At 42.6% G+C, this 15,944-nt stretch overlaps 2 protein-coding genes across 4 annotated transcripts in view; both read left to right on the top strand.

The window, feature by feature from the left end:
- The window catches only part of selenoi (selenoprotein I), a 9,719-nt gene extending 5,930 nt beyond the window's left edge, over positions 1–3,789 (top strand). Inside the window, exons 5-10 of the mRNA XM_060894370.1 lie at positions 1–176; positions 854–962; positions 1,141–1,189; positions 1,399–1,579; positions 2,437–2,619; positions 2,736–3,789. The exon at positions 1–176 is cut by the window's left edge and continues 87 nt beyond it. Of these exons, the coding sequence (XP_060750353.1) occupies positions 1–176; positions 854–962; positions 1,141–1,189; positions 1,399–1,579; positions 2,437–2,619; positions 2,736–2,843 (806 nt within the window). The 3' untranslated portion in view covers positions 2,844–3,789. The remainder of the gene's footprint in view (positions 177–853; positions 963–1,140; positions 1,190–1,398; positions 1,580–2,436; positions 2,620–2,735) is intronic.
- A 4,063-nt stretch (positions 3,790–7,852) lies between these two features.
- On the top strand, positions 7,853–15,766 carry dnajc16 (DnaJ (Hsp40) homolog, subfamily C, member 16). 3 transcript variants are annotated; one of them, XR_009650041.1, is made up of 16 exons: positions 7,859–7,955; positions 8,553–8,741; positions 9,201–9,267; positions 9,380–9,701; positions 9,814–9,998; positions 10,200–10,304; positions 10,402–10,560; positions 10,696–10,826; positions 10,956–11,130; positions 11,283–11,465; positions 11,635–11,711; positions 11,793–11,873; positions 11,962–12,051; positions 12,164–12,334; positions 13,299–13,358; positions 13,506–13,637. XR_009650041.1 is itself a non-coding variant. In XM_060894891.1 (15 exons), the coding sequence occupies exons 2-15, from the start codon at positions 8,581–8,583 to the stop codon at positions 13,945–13,947; spliced, it is 2,349 nt and encodes a 782-aa protein (XP_060750874.1). In that variant the 5' UTR covers positions 7,853–7,980; positions 8,553–8,580; the 3' UTR covers positions 13,948–15,766. The 3 variants fall into 3 exon arrangements, 2 of the variants coding, with proteins under 2 accessions (XP_060750874.1, XP_060750873.1); XM_060894891.1 differs by lacking the exon at positions 13,299–13,358 and having other exon boundaries at positions 7,853–7,980; positions 13,506–15,766; XM_060894890.1 differs by lacking the exon at positions 13,299–13,358 and having other exon boundaries at positions 13,506–15,766.
- Positions 15,767–15,944: the final 178 nt, after the last annotated feature.

Here is a 15,944-nt window from a genome sequence, read left to right as displayed (position 1 = left end):
GTGTGTTCTTCGTAAGCTCCATATACTCTGTGTTCGGGCGCGGTGAGAGCGGAGTCAGCGTGCTCACACTCTACGGACTGCTCTGGGTCGTCCTCTTCTCTTTCATCCTCTCACACTGGGAGAAATACAACACTGGCGTGCTCTTCCTGCCCTGGGGCTACGACGTCAGCCAAGTGGTAAGAGATGATCGTCTACAGCAAACACACACGCGCACACAAACACTAAATTGCAAAGGAACTCAGTCACAAGCATACAGATTAAGGTGTAGAGGAGTCAGTGCTTTAGGCAGATTCAAGAGGAGCTGTTTGCTTGCAGAACGCAAAGGTATGATGTGATTCTCTGATATGATTGTTCTCATTTGATTCCCCTGTTTGAATTCCCTGTTGAATCTCTGATACGATTCCCTCAAGCGATTCCCTCATGTGATTCCCTCATGTGATTCCCTCATGTGATTCCCTCATGTGATTCCCTCATGCGATTCCCTCAAGCGATTCCCTCAAGCGATTCCCTCAAGCGATTCCCTCAAGCGATTCCCTCAAGCGATTCCCTCAAGCGATTCCCTCAAGCGATTCCCTCAAGCGATTCCCTCAAGCGATTCCCTCAAGCGATTCCCTCAAGCGATTCCCTCATGCGATTCCCTCATGCGATTCCCTCAAGCGATTCCTTTTTTGATTCCATTTCTTATGCGATCCATTTCTTCCTCCATCATTTGTAATGGTGATGTGATCCAACCATATGATTCCCTAATATGATTCCCTGATGTAATTCAGTAGTGAATAAGACCTAATATTATTTCACACATTTATAATGTATTATTGTGTATTGTGACTCTTTTTCCCAATAACTCTATTAGACAATCTCTATCGTGTACATCATCACAGCTGTGGTCGGAGTGGAGACGTGGTACAAGCCACTGATCTGGAACGTTCTCTACAGAGACATCTTCGTCGTCATGATCCTGGGTGAGAGTCTTGCGCTCACTGTTGTCAGTTCAAGCTTGGTTTGTGCTTTCTTTAACATGATTCCAATTTGTTCAGATCTCACTGGTCAGATTTATTTTCTTGCTAAGGCTAAGGATTTACTATAAGGGCTTTATAAGTGCCAGAGCTTTATAAAGTCTCATCATTGCCTGCCTTACAGGTTGTCTGTTTGCTGTAACGCTACCAATGAGCCTTTACAACGTCTTTAAGTAAGTGTCGCTTCTTTGAATCCATTTTTATTGGTCTTGGCCTTATGGTTCTTTTTCAAGTTAAAAGTATATCCATTTAATGGCTAAAGGTTTGGTTCGTCCACCTTTTAAAAGCATCGAAAAATATCTTCTGCGACGTGATTTCTGTTATTTCAGTGTCTGTTGTGTAAATAACAGTGTTTACAGAAAGTGATGATGATTTCGTACAGGGCGTACCGCAGTAACACGCTGAAGCATAGCTCTGCGTACGAGGCCTTCCTGCCCTTCTTCTCGCCCATACTCCTCTTCATCCTCGCCACACTGTGGGTCTTCCTGTCTCCCAGCAACGTCCTAGAGCTGCAGCCTCGACTCTTTTTCCTGATGGTGGGAACAGCCTTCGCCAACGTTACTGTGAGTACAACACACACAGCATTGTTTCCCTGGTATGCCTAATGTCGCCATATACACAAGGGACCTCTTGTGTTGTGTGTCTGCAGCTTTCTGTCTGTCTCTTTGTCTTCTCTCGCTGCATCTCAACCTTCATAATATTTTATCAGCACGAATGTAACCTCATATTATCAGATATTCAGGGAATTTCTAGAACAAGAACGTTATAATAACGAGAAATGTAATTGACCAGATGTAGTCCTTTTGTGTTAATGCCTCTTCTCTTTTTGCCCTGTCTTGACAGAGCAAAATTGTTGACTGTTGTTATTAATGTTTTATTGCTATTCCCCATGATGCATTGCTTCTACAATACCCATGTGTTCAGGTGCTCTCCTACTAAACATAATAAACATACAAAGCTGCAGTTATGGGGGGCACGGTGGCTTAGTGGTTAGCACGTTCGCCTCACACCTCCAGGGTTGGGGGTTCGATTCCCGCCTCCACCTTGTGTGTGTGGAGTTTGCATGTTCTCCCCGTGCCTCGGGGGTTTCCTCCGGGTACTCCGGTTTCCTCCCCCGGTCCAAAGACATGCATGGTAGGTTGATTGGCATCTCTGGAAAATTGTCCGTAGTGTGTGATTGCGTGAGTGAATGAGTGTGTGTGTGTGTGTGTGTGTGTGCCCTGCAATGGATTGGCACTCCGTCCAGGGTGTATCCTGCCTTGATGCCCGATGACGCCTGAGATAGGCACAGGCTCCCCGTGACCCGAGGTAGTTCGGATAAGTGGTAGAAAATGAGTGAGTGAGAGTGAGCTGCAGTTATGTTGATCTCTCACATACTTTTCTCTCCCCCCCCCTTTCACACTCTCTCTTTCGCTCTCAGTGCAAGCTGATCGTGTGTCAGATGAGTAACACACGCTGTCAGCCTCTGAGCTGGCTGTTGTTGCCGATGGTGTTGGTGGTGTTTCTGGTGATCTCTGGAGTGGTGCAGCAAAGTGAGACAGTTCTGTTGTACGTCTGGGCAGCTGTAGTCATCCTCGCACACATACACTACGGAGTTTCAGTCGTGCGTACACACACACACACACACACACACATGCAAATACACTGTTACTCAGCTTGAGTAACTTCTTGAGTCACTTCTCTTTTGTTCATCCACTATGTCTCTGTGTTTGTCTGTAGGTGAGACAGCTGAGCGGTCACTTTAAGATCTACGCGTTCTCGTTGAAGAAGCTCAGATCGGACTGACAGGAGGAGGAGAAGATCGGCCTGACGGCGGCGGAGGTCTAAGCAGTCGGACCGTCCTCCTCGTCCACCACCAAGACACACCTCAAACCAGGAAACCAAAAGCTGCTGACCGAACACGCCTTCTCTCACCCGAACACGCAGGACATAGCAATCCTAAGTGGAGCTGCGTTACGGGATCAGCTGCGGGCGGTTTGGCTTCTTTAGCGTCCGCTGAGCAGATTCACTTGTTTCCTACGGAAATGCACTTTCTGCCAAGATACAGGAGCCTGGAATGATTAACACACATCCACATTCTTAAACCTTAATCCACAAACACACACACATTCACATGCAACAACCTACCAGGTGTTAACATGTAATACATGAATGTTTTGTACATTTTTGTCTTGGGCCAATTTTATTTGGATTTATTTCTGGCTTTTTTTTTTTTGGAAGTCTTAAAAAGAAAAAAGCAAGAAAAGGTGACTTTTTTTCTAATTTAAGACATTACAGGAGCATAGTGCAGATGAAGTGGACAGTTGAATATAGCAGACTTTATTTTTGGAGGTATTCTGGGTTAGATTTTTACTTTCCTGTGGTGTTCTTATCGGACCTTCGAGCGTCAGGCGGAGCATCAGCTGTAATAAACCACTCACGGACCTCAGAAGCTCCTTCGATGATCAACACGTGGTTTTATGGGGCCTGACCGTTCATCCCTGCAACCCCACCCAATTTCAGCTGTATTTTTTTTCTTTTCCTTTTTTACGTTGGTGATGGTGTGTCAGTGTGCCGATTTTCCTTTTAACTAGTCAGCTTTTATTGAGTTTATTTGCGCTTAAATGAAGAGTGCGTTTCAAAGCCTACCCAGGAGAGGGCGCACTCGGAGTGAGCGAGTGGCACCTCGCTCCGTTCTCTAAACGCAATAAAAGCGCTAGTCATCTCTCGTCAGTTCTTTCCCTGTCTTCTGGTCTTTAGCTTTTTTATTATTATAATTACAAATTTGACTCCAGCTTTCATCAATGTCCAAAGTGTCAGTATGTGTGTACTGTAGTGTGTGTACTGTAGTGTGTGTGCGTGCCTTTGTGTGTGTGCGTGCCTTTGTGTGTGTGTGCGTGCCTTTGTGTGTGTGTGTGTGCGTGCCAGTGTGTGTGTGCGTGCCAGTGTGCGTGCCAGTGTGTGTGCCAGTGTGTGTGTGCGTGCCAGTCTGTGTGTGTGCGTGCCAGTCTGTGTGTGTGCGTGCCAGTGTGTGCGGGTGTGTGTGTGCGCGCCAGTGTGTGTGCGTGCCTGTGTGTGTCTGTGTGCGTGCCTGTGTGTGTGTGTGCGTGCCTGTGTGTGTGTGTGCGCGCCTGTGTGTGCGTGCCTGTGTGTGCGTGCCTGTGTGTGCGTGCCTGTGTGTGCGCGCCTGTGTGTGCGCGCCTGTGTGTGCGCGCCTGTGTGCCTGTGTGTGTGCGTGCCCCTGTGTGTGTGTGTGTGTGCCTGTGTGTGTGTGTGTGTGTGTGTGTGCCTGAGTGTGTGCGTGCCTGTGTGTGTGCGTGCCTGTGTGTGTGCGTGCCTGAGTGTGTGCGTGCCTGAGTGTGTGCGTGCCTGAGTGTGTGCGTGCCTGAGTGTGTGCGTGCCAGTGTGTTTGTGCGTGCCAGTGTGTGTGTGTGTGCGTGCCAGTGTGTGTGTGTGCGCGTGCCAGTGTGTGTGTGTGCGCGTGCCAGTGTGTGTGTGTGCGTGCCAGTGTGTGTGTGTGCGTACCAGTCTGTGTGTGTGCGTGCCAGTGTGTGCGTGTGTGTGTGTGTGCGCGCCAGTGTGTGTGTGTGCGCGCCAGTGTGTGTGTGCGCGCCAGTGTGTGTGTGTGCGCGCCAGTGTGTGTGTGTGCGCGCCAGTGTGTGTGTGTGCGCGCCAGTGTGTGTGTGTGCGCGCCAGTGTGTGTGTGTGCCTGTGTGTGTCTGTGTGCATGCCTGTGTGTGCGTGCCTGTGTGCGTGCCTGTGTGTGTGTGTGTGTGTGTGTGTGTGTGTGTGCGTGCCTGTGTGTGTGCCTGTGTGTGTGTGCCTGTGTGTGTGTGCGTGCCTGTGTGTGTGTGTGTGTGCGTGCCTGTGTGTGTGTGTGTGCGTGCCTGTGTGTGTGTGTGCGTGCCTGTGTGTGTGCGTGCCTGTGTGTGTGTGTGCCTGTGCCTGTGTGTGTCTGTGTGCATGCCTGTGTGTGCGTGCCTGTGTGTGTGCCTGTGTGCGTGCCTGTGTGTGTCTGTGTGCGTGCCTGTGTGTGTGTGTGTGTGTGTGTGTGTGCCTGTGAGTCTGTGTGTGTGTGTCAGTGTGTGTGTCAGTGTGTGTGTCAGTGTGTGTGTCAGTGTGTGTGTCAGTGTGTGTGTCAGTGTGTGTGTCAGTGTGTGTGTCAGTGTGTGTGTCAGTGTGTGTGTCAGTGTGTGTGTCAGTGTGTGTGTCAGTGTGTGTGTCAGTGTGTGTGTCAGTGTGTGTGTCAGTGTGTGTGTCAGTGTGCGTGTCAGTGTGTGTGTCAGTGTGTGCATGAGCATCTTGTTAACTCTGGACACTTCATGATACTGTCACAATAGGATCAGGGTCAGTCTGTGAAATCCATAAGTTAATACTTGATGTTGATGATGTAATATAATGTATTATCACAACAGTTACTGTTCTAATCATTTTTTTAAATAAAATCAGATGATGCGAAATTTATGAGATCCTCCAGGGGGCGTGACCTCGAAACGTGACATTGATGGTAACCTTGTCTCCCACTGGCGTGCAAATGCAAACGGACTGCGGAAAAACTCGTTCCTTCAAAACGCAGAACACTGATTCTTTAGGGCGTTTATGATGAAATAGTTGCGTTTCTGTGTGTCGTGTTGACCGTGTAACAGCTACACAGCTATTTAATAAACAATTTTGCACAAGGTCAGTACCTGATGTATATCAGGCCTTTTTATTTTACTGTATTTTATTTTTCTATTTTTAGACACCGTTTTTTTTTTTTTTTTAATGGTGCTCTAATGTCAGGTTTCAGGAAGCGAGCCAATGCGTTTAAAGGAGAACTCTAGTGTGTTTTCAGTTGCATATCTATGTCGATGTAGCGTATGTGGGATTTTTTTTAATTAACTTAAAAATAATACAATTTTGTTTGTTTTGCTAAAAGCAGAAAAAAAACCATTAGACTGCTATAAAAGACTAATCACATCTAGTTGCAGATGTTGAATTTCATTGAAAAGTGTATTCAGAATAGTAAACTAGCATGAAATGAAAACTAGCAAGGACAGTTTTTAAATTTAATAGATTTGTTTTAAGTTAAATTACTATGTGTTTTAGGTTTTGGTCCATGATAAGCACACATACGCTACAGGTGCATCAGATGGACATTAGGAAGAAGATTGCTCGAATATTCCTTTAATGGTTGTGCTAGTTGTTAGCCTGCTTTTATTACGCTGTATTACTGAAACGTCTGAGCAGGACAGGTTGCTGTATATCGTGTACTCTGATGTAAAGCTAGCGCCGTCAGTGCTGTCGCCTGCTGGTGACTTGAGTTTCAGGATCGTCCCTTAAAAATGTGATCTTTCTTTGTTTATAACTGGATCGGAGAGCACCAGAGAGATTTTTTTTTAACTGATAAAAAATAATCTCATATCTTTACTGTGTTTTTTGTAAGTGGATAATCAGATTGTTTCATTTTTTCGTGTGTTTTTGTTTTGTTCGTTTGTTAACTTAAGCAAACTGCTCACTATGACCACTAAATCATTGGTGTGATGAAATGCAGATGTATTGTATTGTGCCCTACATTTGCAAAGCACTATTAAATGAAAACAGATCCTCAAACGTGGTTGTTATACTTTCTTTTTTATGACTGTACAGGTTTACTACTACCATGTAACCTCACGAAGGAAACCACTGGCTGATCGCCATGTACTTGTGATGGCAGACAGAATATCCATAATGTACCTCACTTACCTCAAGACCTCATTACAGACACAGTGAATGTTTAATTGCTTGCACTTGAATCAAAAGTGAATCTAAAGACTAAAAGACAATAAGATAAAAAGAAAAGAACAAAACACATTAAAATACACTGGTGAATCTTATATATGATATAGCAGATTTTAATATCTTTTTTTTTTTTCCAGTGAGGTGTTTCATTTGAATCACCAATAAGAGTCGATTCTTTTATCTGTCAAAATGTTCATTGACATTTTGAATATATATATGTTGACTCTTAAAACTCCCAAACCATTCCTTTTTTTTTCAATACCAGACAAGAGATTGATTTATTACTACAAAAGTTCGGCTCTTTTAGTCTTTTAAATGTGCCTTTTTTCCCCCTAAATCGACTCCTTTAATCGCCTCCCAAACGATTCATTTTTTCCTAAATCATACAATTAGAGTCGAATTTTTGAAGCCACTAAACGACTCGGTGCCCTTAAAACCTTCTTTAATAAAGGCTAAATCAGCCATTCTTTGTAAATGCGCATTGAATAATACACGAATTACGTGGAGCTTCATCGTTATTCTGAAATCTGATAAGTGCCTTTGATTCGTCAATGCTTAAAACCTTCACCTGAAAGAGTCGACTCAAAGAATCGAGTGTGTTCGGGAACGACACATTACCTTACTAGATACATCTTCTGAAATTATACTTCGATTCATTTCCAAAAGCGAGATGAAATTACACACGAAACCTGTTCGGAACGCTTAAAAAAAGTAACTTTCTGATTTTTAGAATAAATTAGGGTTTCCAAAAAAAAAAAAAAACAAAAAAAACACCATAAATGTCTTAAAGTTACACGGTGAGGCTTTTTATACGTTATATACAACAGGATATATTTTAAATACGAATAGATTATTTTTTTACAATAATGTAATCATCTTGCTTACTAAATAACGATACGCCTTTATTTTGACATCCTGACAAATCGCTGTATTCGCTCACGGTCAGATTGCGTACTAGCGTCCTAAATAGTGTGGGGAATTTAGTACACCGCATTAAGTGCCCATAGAAGCCTATGGTGGCGCTTGCGTCCTATTTTATCATACTAATTAGTAGGCTAGTATGTTAGTATGTAGCGCGCGCGCGCCGCACAGCATCCGAAGCAGCGGTGAGGATGAGCACGATGCTAACAGATGTCGAACATCTTAGCAACAGAATGCGTTTTTAGCACGATTTAGCATGACAACCTGCTTAAAATACAGGTTTGAACCTGAATTTCATCTCCTGGTGGGTTTTTTATTGAAAAAGAAAAAGCTACGTGTGTGTTATAACGCTTAAACCGATAAACTGATTAGCTCGCTTGCTAGCACCGTTATTAATAACCAGGGAGCTAAATAATGCTAATGTTAGTCATTCGTTTCGGTTGACAAGTTGTGTTTTTTTTTGTTTTTTTTACACAAGGTCAAAGATTTCAGTCAGTGCTTGTTGGACTGACTGTAAGTCCGTATTTTTATTAAACTTCAAACATTTTAAGTAAATATTAATTTTAAAAAATCTTTATATTCTTTGCTAATCTGTAATGTTACATTAACTAGCTTTAACTAGCTTAAATCTTGTACTAACTGCTGCTCAGTGAGCGTGTCACGGTGGACGAATATCAAATACGCACTTATTCCCTATATAGGTGCCCTATCTAGGGAATTGTGTACTAGTTCACTACGACATATCTAGTGCCCCATATTTGAATTTGGAGTTCAGCCAATTGCTGCTTACCTTCGCTTATGTTAATCAGTATGTTCTTCAGTGATACACCTTGATCATTGGTTTGGTTTGGTTTGGTTTGTTTCTGTCTGTTCCAGCCTGGAGTCTGTGGTTAAACTCACGACGATGCTGTGCTCGAAGTTTCGGTTCGTGCTGATCCTCTGCATCCTTTTGGCTGGAGCTCAGGGAGACAGTGAAGATTTTGACCCCTACAAGATCCTGGGAGTCACCAAGAGTGCAAGTCAGGCCGAAGTCAAGAAGGTCTACAAACGCCTCGCTAAAGAATGGTAATGTTTTATTGTAGACCACAGCGAGTCCCGACGGTCCATGTTTGTGCTCCATTAAAGCTCCAGATGCACCTGTAATGAACCATGAATGTTCATGATGTTAGATCTGAAGGCTGACGTGAAATATTTAACATCAACTTGACAGTGATGCTATTAGGATTGAGCAGTGCTTTTATATTAAAAGGTCTCCTCAATGACATAAGAACGATATGGTTTATTACACTATTACACACACACACACACACACACACACACACACACACACACACACACACCAGAAATACAAGCTGCTCCTGCTAAGATTGCTTGTGTCAGATGTTTTGGATGCGGGAAGGGACTCTAACTGAACGTGCCCTGATTTCCTGATGGAAAATAATTTAAAAAAGAATGAAAAAAATACTTCAGTTATATTAGAGCCATTTTGTAATCTTATTTGTCTTTGTTATTTGTTGTTGCCAGGCATCCAGACAAAAACAAAAGCCCAGAAGCAGAAGACATGTTCATTAAGATTACCAAATCCTATGAGGTATCATAGACCGTTTTGCCGGCTTTGAGTTTAATTACCCCCAAATTCCAAATAATTATCTCTCTTAATGTGTGTGTGGGTGGGTGGGTGTGTGTTTGGTGTCATTGTTCAGATTTTATCTAATGAAGAAAAAAGAGCCAATTACGATCGATACAAGCAGACCAACTCCCAGCCTTATGGGCCTCATGGCTTCCGTCACTTCCACAACAACTTCTACTTCGACGAGTCCTTCTTCAACTTCCCCTTTAACAGCAAGGGCAGCAGTGATTCTACCGATAGCAAGTACACTCTGCACTACAACCAGTATGTCAACGAAGTCGTACCTGACAGCTTCAAAAGACCGTATCTGATCAAGATCACCTCAGACTGGTGCTTCAGCTGTGTCCAAATGGATCCCGTGTGGTGGGAGGCGGTGCATGAGCTCGAACCTCTCGGTAAGGCCCAAGCACTACAAAATCAACCGCACTTGTTCTGTCACCTCTTGGAAACTAGGACATGGTATTCGCTCTGTTCCTTGTATTGATACTCTGTCCTTTTTATCTGTAGGTGTAGGAATAGGCGTGGTCGACGTCGGCTATGAGAGACGCCTGGCAAATCATCTGGGCGCTCACCGAACTCCGTCTATACTCTGCGTCATCAACGGAAAGGCGGCTTTCTTTAACTACGCTCTGGCCAAGGAGCACCTCATGCAGTTTGTGGAGGACCTGCTCCCTCAGAGACTGGTGGAGAAGGTAAGCTCTGGACTTCACCCTGCTTTTCTTTCAGTTTACTATCAAAGGGGCTTGTTCGGTTTTGAGAAGAGATTTTAGTTGGAAAATTTCAGGACATTTTACTTTTCAGGAAATTTAAGTAAATAATAATCTTTTCATAAAGCTTTTTCTTATCTGTAGACTGATTTGAGAGTTACTAAATCCTCTGTATTTGTTCCATAGGTCACTGACCGGAATGACCGTGACTTTCTAAAGAGCTGGTATGATGTTAACAAGCCCCACATTCTGCTTTTTGACCAAGTGCCTGCGGTTCCTCTGCTGTATAAGGTATAGGAGGTTATATTAGGACGTCAGGTGCAGTTCGGGTTGCTGAGTGTGTGAGTAATAATGTAATAATGTGTGACTGTAAGCCGTTTCTCTACAGCTGACTGCGTTTGCCTATAAGGACTATGTTCAGTTTGGTTACGTGGACCAGGGTCTGTCTGAGACGGCCAACCTACTCAAGCAGTACAACATCAACACTTACGCTCCAACCATGCTGGTCTTCAAGGAGAACACGGATAAACCGGCCGACATTATCCAGGTCGATTTTTCACTACGAAGTAATGCAAGTATAATGTCGTATAAATAATGTGTAAAACACAAGGCATGCAGATACAGGAAATGAATCAGTGTTGGTGTTTATGTGGCATAAGGATCATGTTTTTTCATTAAACAGGCTAAAGGGATGAAAAAACAAATAATCGATGAATTCATCTCCAACAACAAATTTCTTCTTGCCCCTCGTCTTGTGAATCAGAAGGTCTTCAACGAGCTTTGCCCCGTCAAGCAGTTCCACCGGCGCAGAAAGTAAGCTCCAAGCCACTGTGTCTTTTGTAAAGGTTGATGATTTGTCAGAGGAAGTAGACTGCTAGTGATTGTAAGCTCTTGTGAAGACTAAAGAACTTATTTGTTGTTGTATTACTGTTCTGTCTGTAGGTACTGTGTTCTTCTCATCACTGGGGAAGAGGAAGTCTTCGTCCCAGGAAACAAAGCTTTCTTGTCTTTGGCCTCAGCGAACACTGAGGAGGTTGTTCGCTTTGCGTATGTGTACCAACGCCAGCAGCAGCCTCTGTGTGCTGTGCTGCTGAAGAACAGAGACACTCCACCACAAGTATGTGCTCACTGCACCACAGCGAACAAAACACAAACAAAAACACAGAGCCAAAAACAAAACAGCTCCATAAGATAATGACAGAAAATGCATTGAGTAGAAATGAGAGATTGTAACAAAGTAATTGTGTGTGTGTGTGTGTGTGTGTGTAGGTGGTGATCCTAGAGCGGCGTAACAGCGCCGGTAAAGTTCTCTACAAGCCCTTCCAGGGCGGCTGGAACGGCAGCGAGGAGGACAAACACAGGCTGCTGGAGGAGCTGGAGCGGCTGCGGAAAGACCCCTCCATTCTTACCCACGATGCTTTTCTGCCTGAACTCAATAATGAGTTCGCCTCAGTCAGTCGCTTTAAAACTCCCTCTTTTAATAGATTTGGTTTAAATGGGAAATTGGCCTTGGCCTATCTCACACTCTCTCCAGACAGGATGAGTTCATATTTTATCTGCTGCACTCACACTAATAACATACATAATGGTTCAGTTAAAATATCTATTTGTCTTATTGCAGATGTTTTTAATCAGGTGGATTTATGCAGCGTTCGACTATTTGTCTGAAATTATCGACGATGTTCTCCACAATAATTGGTAAGTAGAAAACCCGAATAATAATGTAGTCTTATGTTTAAAAAAAAAAAGGACCCGTTATTAGTGTTCTCATTATTACAGGCGTGAAATGATGCCTCTGCTGTCTCTGATATTCTCCGCACTGTTCATCCTGTTCGGCACAGTGATTATTCAGGCTTTCAGGTACGACTCGGTCCGTTTACATCCTTTGTCATCAGTTTTTGAAATGAGTGTGTGGACTTAGTGTGTTTTTATTTGAACACGGTTTCAGCGATTCTGGTGAGGAGAAACCGATAAAACCAAAAGCAAAAGAAGCAGCGAACACGCAGAACGGCTCACCAAGCACTGCCAACACTTCCAGGTACCTCCGATGTCCATTTGTGAACGAATAGCTTCGTTTAAATAGCTTTGTTCTTAGAAATTGCTTTATGAGAATTGCTCTAAGACTTCTTAAAACCCTGTATTCGGAGCAGCCGCCCACCAAAGAAGAACTTCGTGGAGGTGACCGAGTTAACAGACATCACTTACATCAGTAATTTAGTAAAGCTGAGACCAGGCCACATCAACGTGGTGCTGGTGCTTACAGACGCAACCAAAAACGTTCTGCTCAGCAAGTTCGCCAAAGAGGTTTACTCCTTCACTGGGTCAGTCTTTACACACACTCATTACATACACGTGGTGTCATAGGACATCAAGAAAATATCTTATCTAGTAGGGCTGGGCGATATGGCTGAAAACTGTATCACGATATCAGTGTTTCATATCGGTCGATATCGATAATTATTGATATTTTTTATGACTCATTTAAAATAAGGATCAGGAGAAAAATATATTACATTTAAACATTTTTTTATTTTAAACTCAACCTTCCTCTGATCGTAATCCTCTCAGTTATTAAGACAGAAATGTCAACAACCAGGAAAACTCAAATAATTATAATGTAAACATAAATCTAAAGTCACAATGAACACTTAACAATTATCTCTTAACATTTAAGGTGCAAAATAAAAGAAAATGTAAGAAATGCTTAATAAAGTGTAATAAAATAGTGCAAAGTGTTAAATATAAACATAGAGAAACGGTCTTGCATAAAATTGCAGATGACATTGGTGTGACGACGGTCAGACTTATGATATCCAAAAAACTGCCATACTGGCGAGCTGACTTTTCCTCTTTTATTTACAATTTTCCTCGGTCGCTGCGGCTCATTTTCTGCTCATCAGTCGTCGGTTACCGAAGACGAATCCAGCAGCCCAGCACGAGACAACGATATGGCGCAACCAAACATGATACTGTTACATGATTGGGTGTTAGCGTGTCACTCCCTACGTTGCTAGGTTACAAGAGAGTGAGTGCCTTTGTTAATGCAACCAAACTTGCTTCGCAACCTCTGTTTTCTTCCGACGAAGAATAAAAAATATCGAACGTTTTATCGAACACATTTTTTATTGATATCGATCACGTCTATCGCGATACATATCGTTATCGTTTTATCGCCCAGCCCTATTATCTATTCAGATTGATCAAGTATTTCTTATAATAACATTCTGCACAAATAAGAAATCTGGTCTAAATAGACTCATTTCAAGCTGGAACATGTCTTGACAGATGCAGATAGGAATACTACATACATTCCGTTATATTCATGATATTTTACAGCATAATCAGGTAAAAAGTTTAGTTTATATTGTATAATGGATTTGAGCTGAGTGTTTGAGTTTATTCAAACATTTGTTTAAAGAGTGTGCTTTATTATTTTAGAGGTATATTGTACATTGTTTGACCTACTGACCCCATGCGTAACGTCATCTCCAGGAGCCAGACGCTGCATTTTTCCTTCCTGAATGTGGACAAGCACAACGAGTGGATGTCCACCCTGCTGGAGTACGCACAAGACGCTATGCAGCTGGAGGCAGACGAGGAGGAAGAGGCCAGCAACCGCAAGACGGACTACACGGGATACGTGCTGGCTCTCAACGGTCATAAGAAGTACCTGTGTCTGTTCAAGCCAGTGTACACCGGCGAGGACGCTAACAGCAGGCCAGAGGAGGAGGCAGGGAGCTCCAGATCCAGGTCAAGCTCCAGAGATGAACACCAGCATAGGAAAGGAGGGGCACGCTCGCGCTCCACCACTCTCCACATCCACCACAAACTGGACCGCCTGGGCCTGTGGATGGAGCGGCTGATGGAGGGCACCTTACCTCGCTACTACATCCCAGCCTGGCCCGGCCTGGACAAGATCACGGTCAATAAGTAGAGCTGGGAATCCTTGCACCTGTCGAACAGATACAGCGTTGGTTCTTTTGGGAACAGTTTCGCATTGCTACCCTTGTGGTGTGACTCTGGGTGGCGCTGTAGGTAGACTTCATGACCTCAAAGCTCAGACTTTATCCTTACACAGATGCTGTAAATGACCCGAGTCTAACAGTAGCTCCATTAAACCATGATGCTGCACCATAACTACAGAATGCTGCTCCGGCCATTACTTTAAAGCTACTTTAAATAGGGATGTCCATTAATACATGACCAACATGATGTAACACCAGGAAAACTCCACCCTGAACAAATCCTGAGTTAAACAGCTTTCATCGATGCTAGAGGTTTCCTGTATTACCCACAATGCCGCTGGACTACCTGCTTATAACGATTCATGAAATGCTTAAACACCATCTCAGTCTACACTCGCACTTCTGCTGTGTTGGCTCTCTCATTAACACAGTAGTGAACATCGCTGGAACAAGTTGATTGGGAAAATAAGCTCTTGCTGATTTTTTTTTTTCTCAGAACTAACAGTGTTAAGTTATCCCTTATGGTTTGGGATCGTTAAAAGTGGAGTCTAGAATGAAACGCTGTTGTAACTGCTACACTAGCAATAACTGTCTTTCTGTGACTTCAGCGCAGAACCCAAATCATACGTATTGTGTTTCAGGGTGGAGATTTCCTTAAGAAGTGATCTGAAAGCTTTCTGTAGTTGGTAAATGCCTTTAACACACACACACACACACACACCTTCGGGGTGAAGCCGAGGATTTCAGTAGATATAAGGCTTTACCTGATCCTCTGCACACTACGGTCACTTTCACCTGGTAAATGTAGCATGAACTAAAAAAACAAAACTAAGAGTAATAAGCTCTTATTTTATAAAACTTTTTTTTTTATTATTATTATTATTTAAACACGTAAAACAGTAATTGTTCCTATATCTAATAAGTATTTCAGTATTAAGCATACACGTACTATATATATATATATATACATATATATATATATATATCCATTCTGTCCTGAACAGATGGATCTAGAAGACAGTGTCTTGCTTGTGCAATAAGACGAATTTGCCTTGAACCCGTTTCGTTCCACGTGAATTATCTGTATAACGATACACAGTGATCCCTGCTGTATTATACGTTCCTGACTGCATCGGGCATTTAGCATGGAGTCAGATGTTCTTTATCCAGTAATATTAACTCTTCTTGTTATTCCTGTTCTGTAAGAAAGATTCCACGATAGTATTATATATATATTTTCCTTTTAGGCAGGACACACTGTACCATTTAGCTGACATGAAACACGGCGAGTGTGTACGGGAAATTCCCAGTGCTAGCTAGCTGACAGTTAAGCTAGGCAGCTTGTTTTTAACTATCGTATTCATAACCTGTACTTCTTCACCGTTAGGAAACTTTGTAGCTGCTTCTGTGCCTTTTTCCGTTGTCGGACATTTCCTTTCTGTGGAACGAGCTTTGGAGGATTTTTTTTTACAGCATGATAATCCAAATCCAGTCTTCCATCCCAGAAGAGATTTTAGCTACCACAGGGCTACCAGACAAGCTACCAGACCGATGCATTATTATCTCACCAATGTGCTGTTCAATGGTCATTAACGTGTACACTGCTGTTATTTAGAGATTATCGGATCTGTGTTGCTGTGATGTAAATAAGCTCGTTTCTGTCCTGTGGTTAATTAACGTTTATTCGTCACATTTTGGCGAGTAATAAGTGTATAGTCCATGTGTATATCTGCATGGTAGGGATAATAGAATAGAATAAACATTATGTGGCCTGTTTTTATTTATGTAAAAAAAAAAAAGAATTGAAAACATTGAATTTTATTTCCATAAGTGATGTGTACTGATGTATCTTTTTTTTATTATTTAATTTTTTTATTTATTTTAATAATTTTATTATTATTTAAACTTTTTTTTATTTAAAATTCGTGCTTATTTAAAATTTTATGTTTTAAAATGAAGCTACTCC

Source organism: Tachysurus vachellii, chromosome 19 (genome assembly GCF_030014155.1).
Source record: "Tachysurus vachellii isolate PV-2020 chromosome 19, HZAU_Pvac_v1, whole genome shotgun sequence".
NCBI classification, from domain to species: domain Eukaryota; kingdom Metazoa; phylum Chordata; class Actinopteri; order Siluriformes; family Bagridae; genus Tachysurus; species Tachysurus vachellii.
This window is presented reverse-complemented; position numbering and strand designations above follow the sequence as displayed.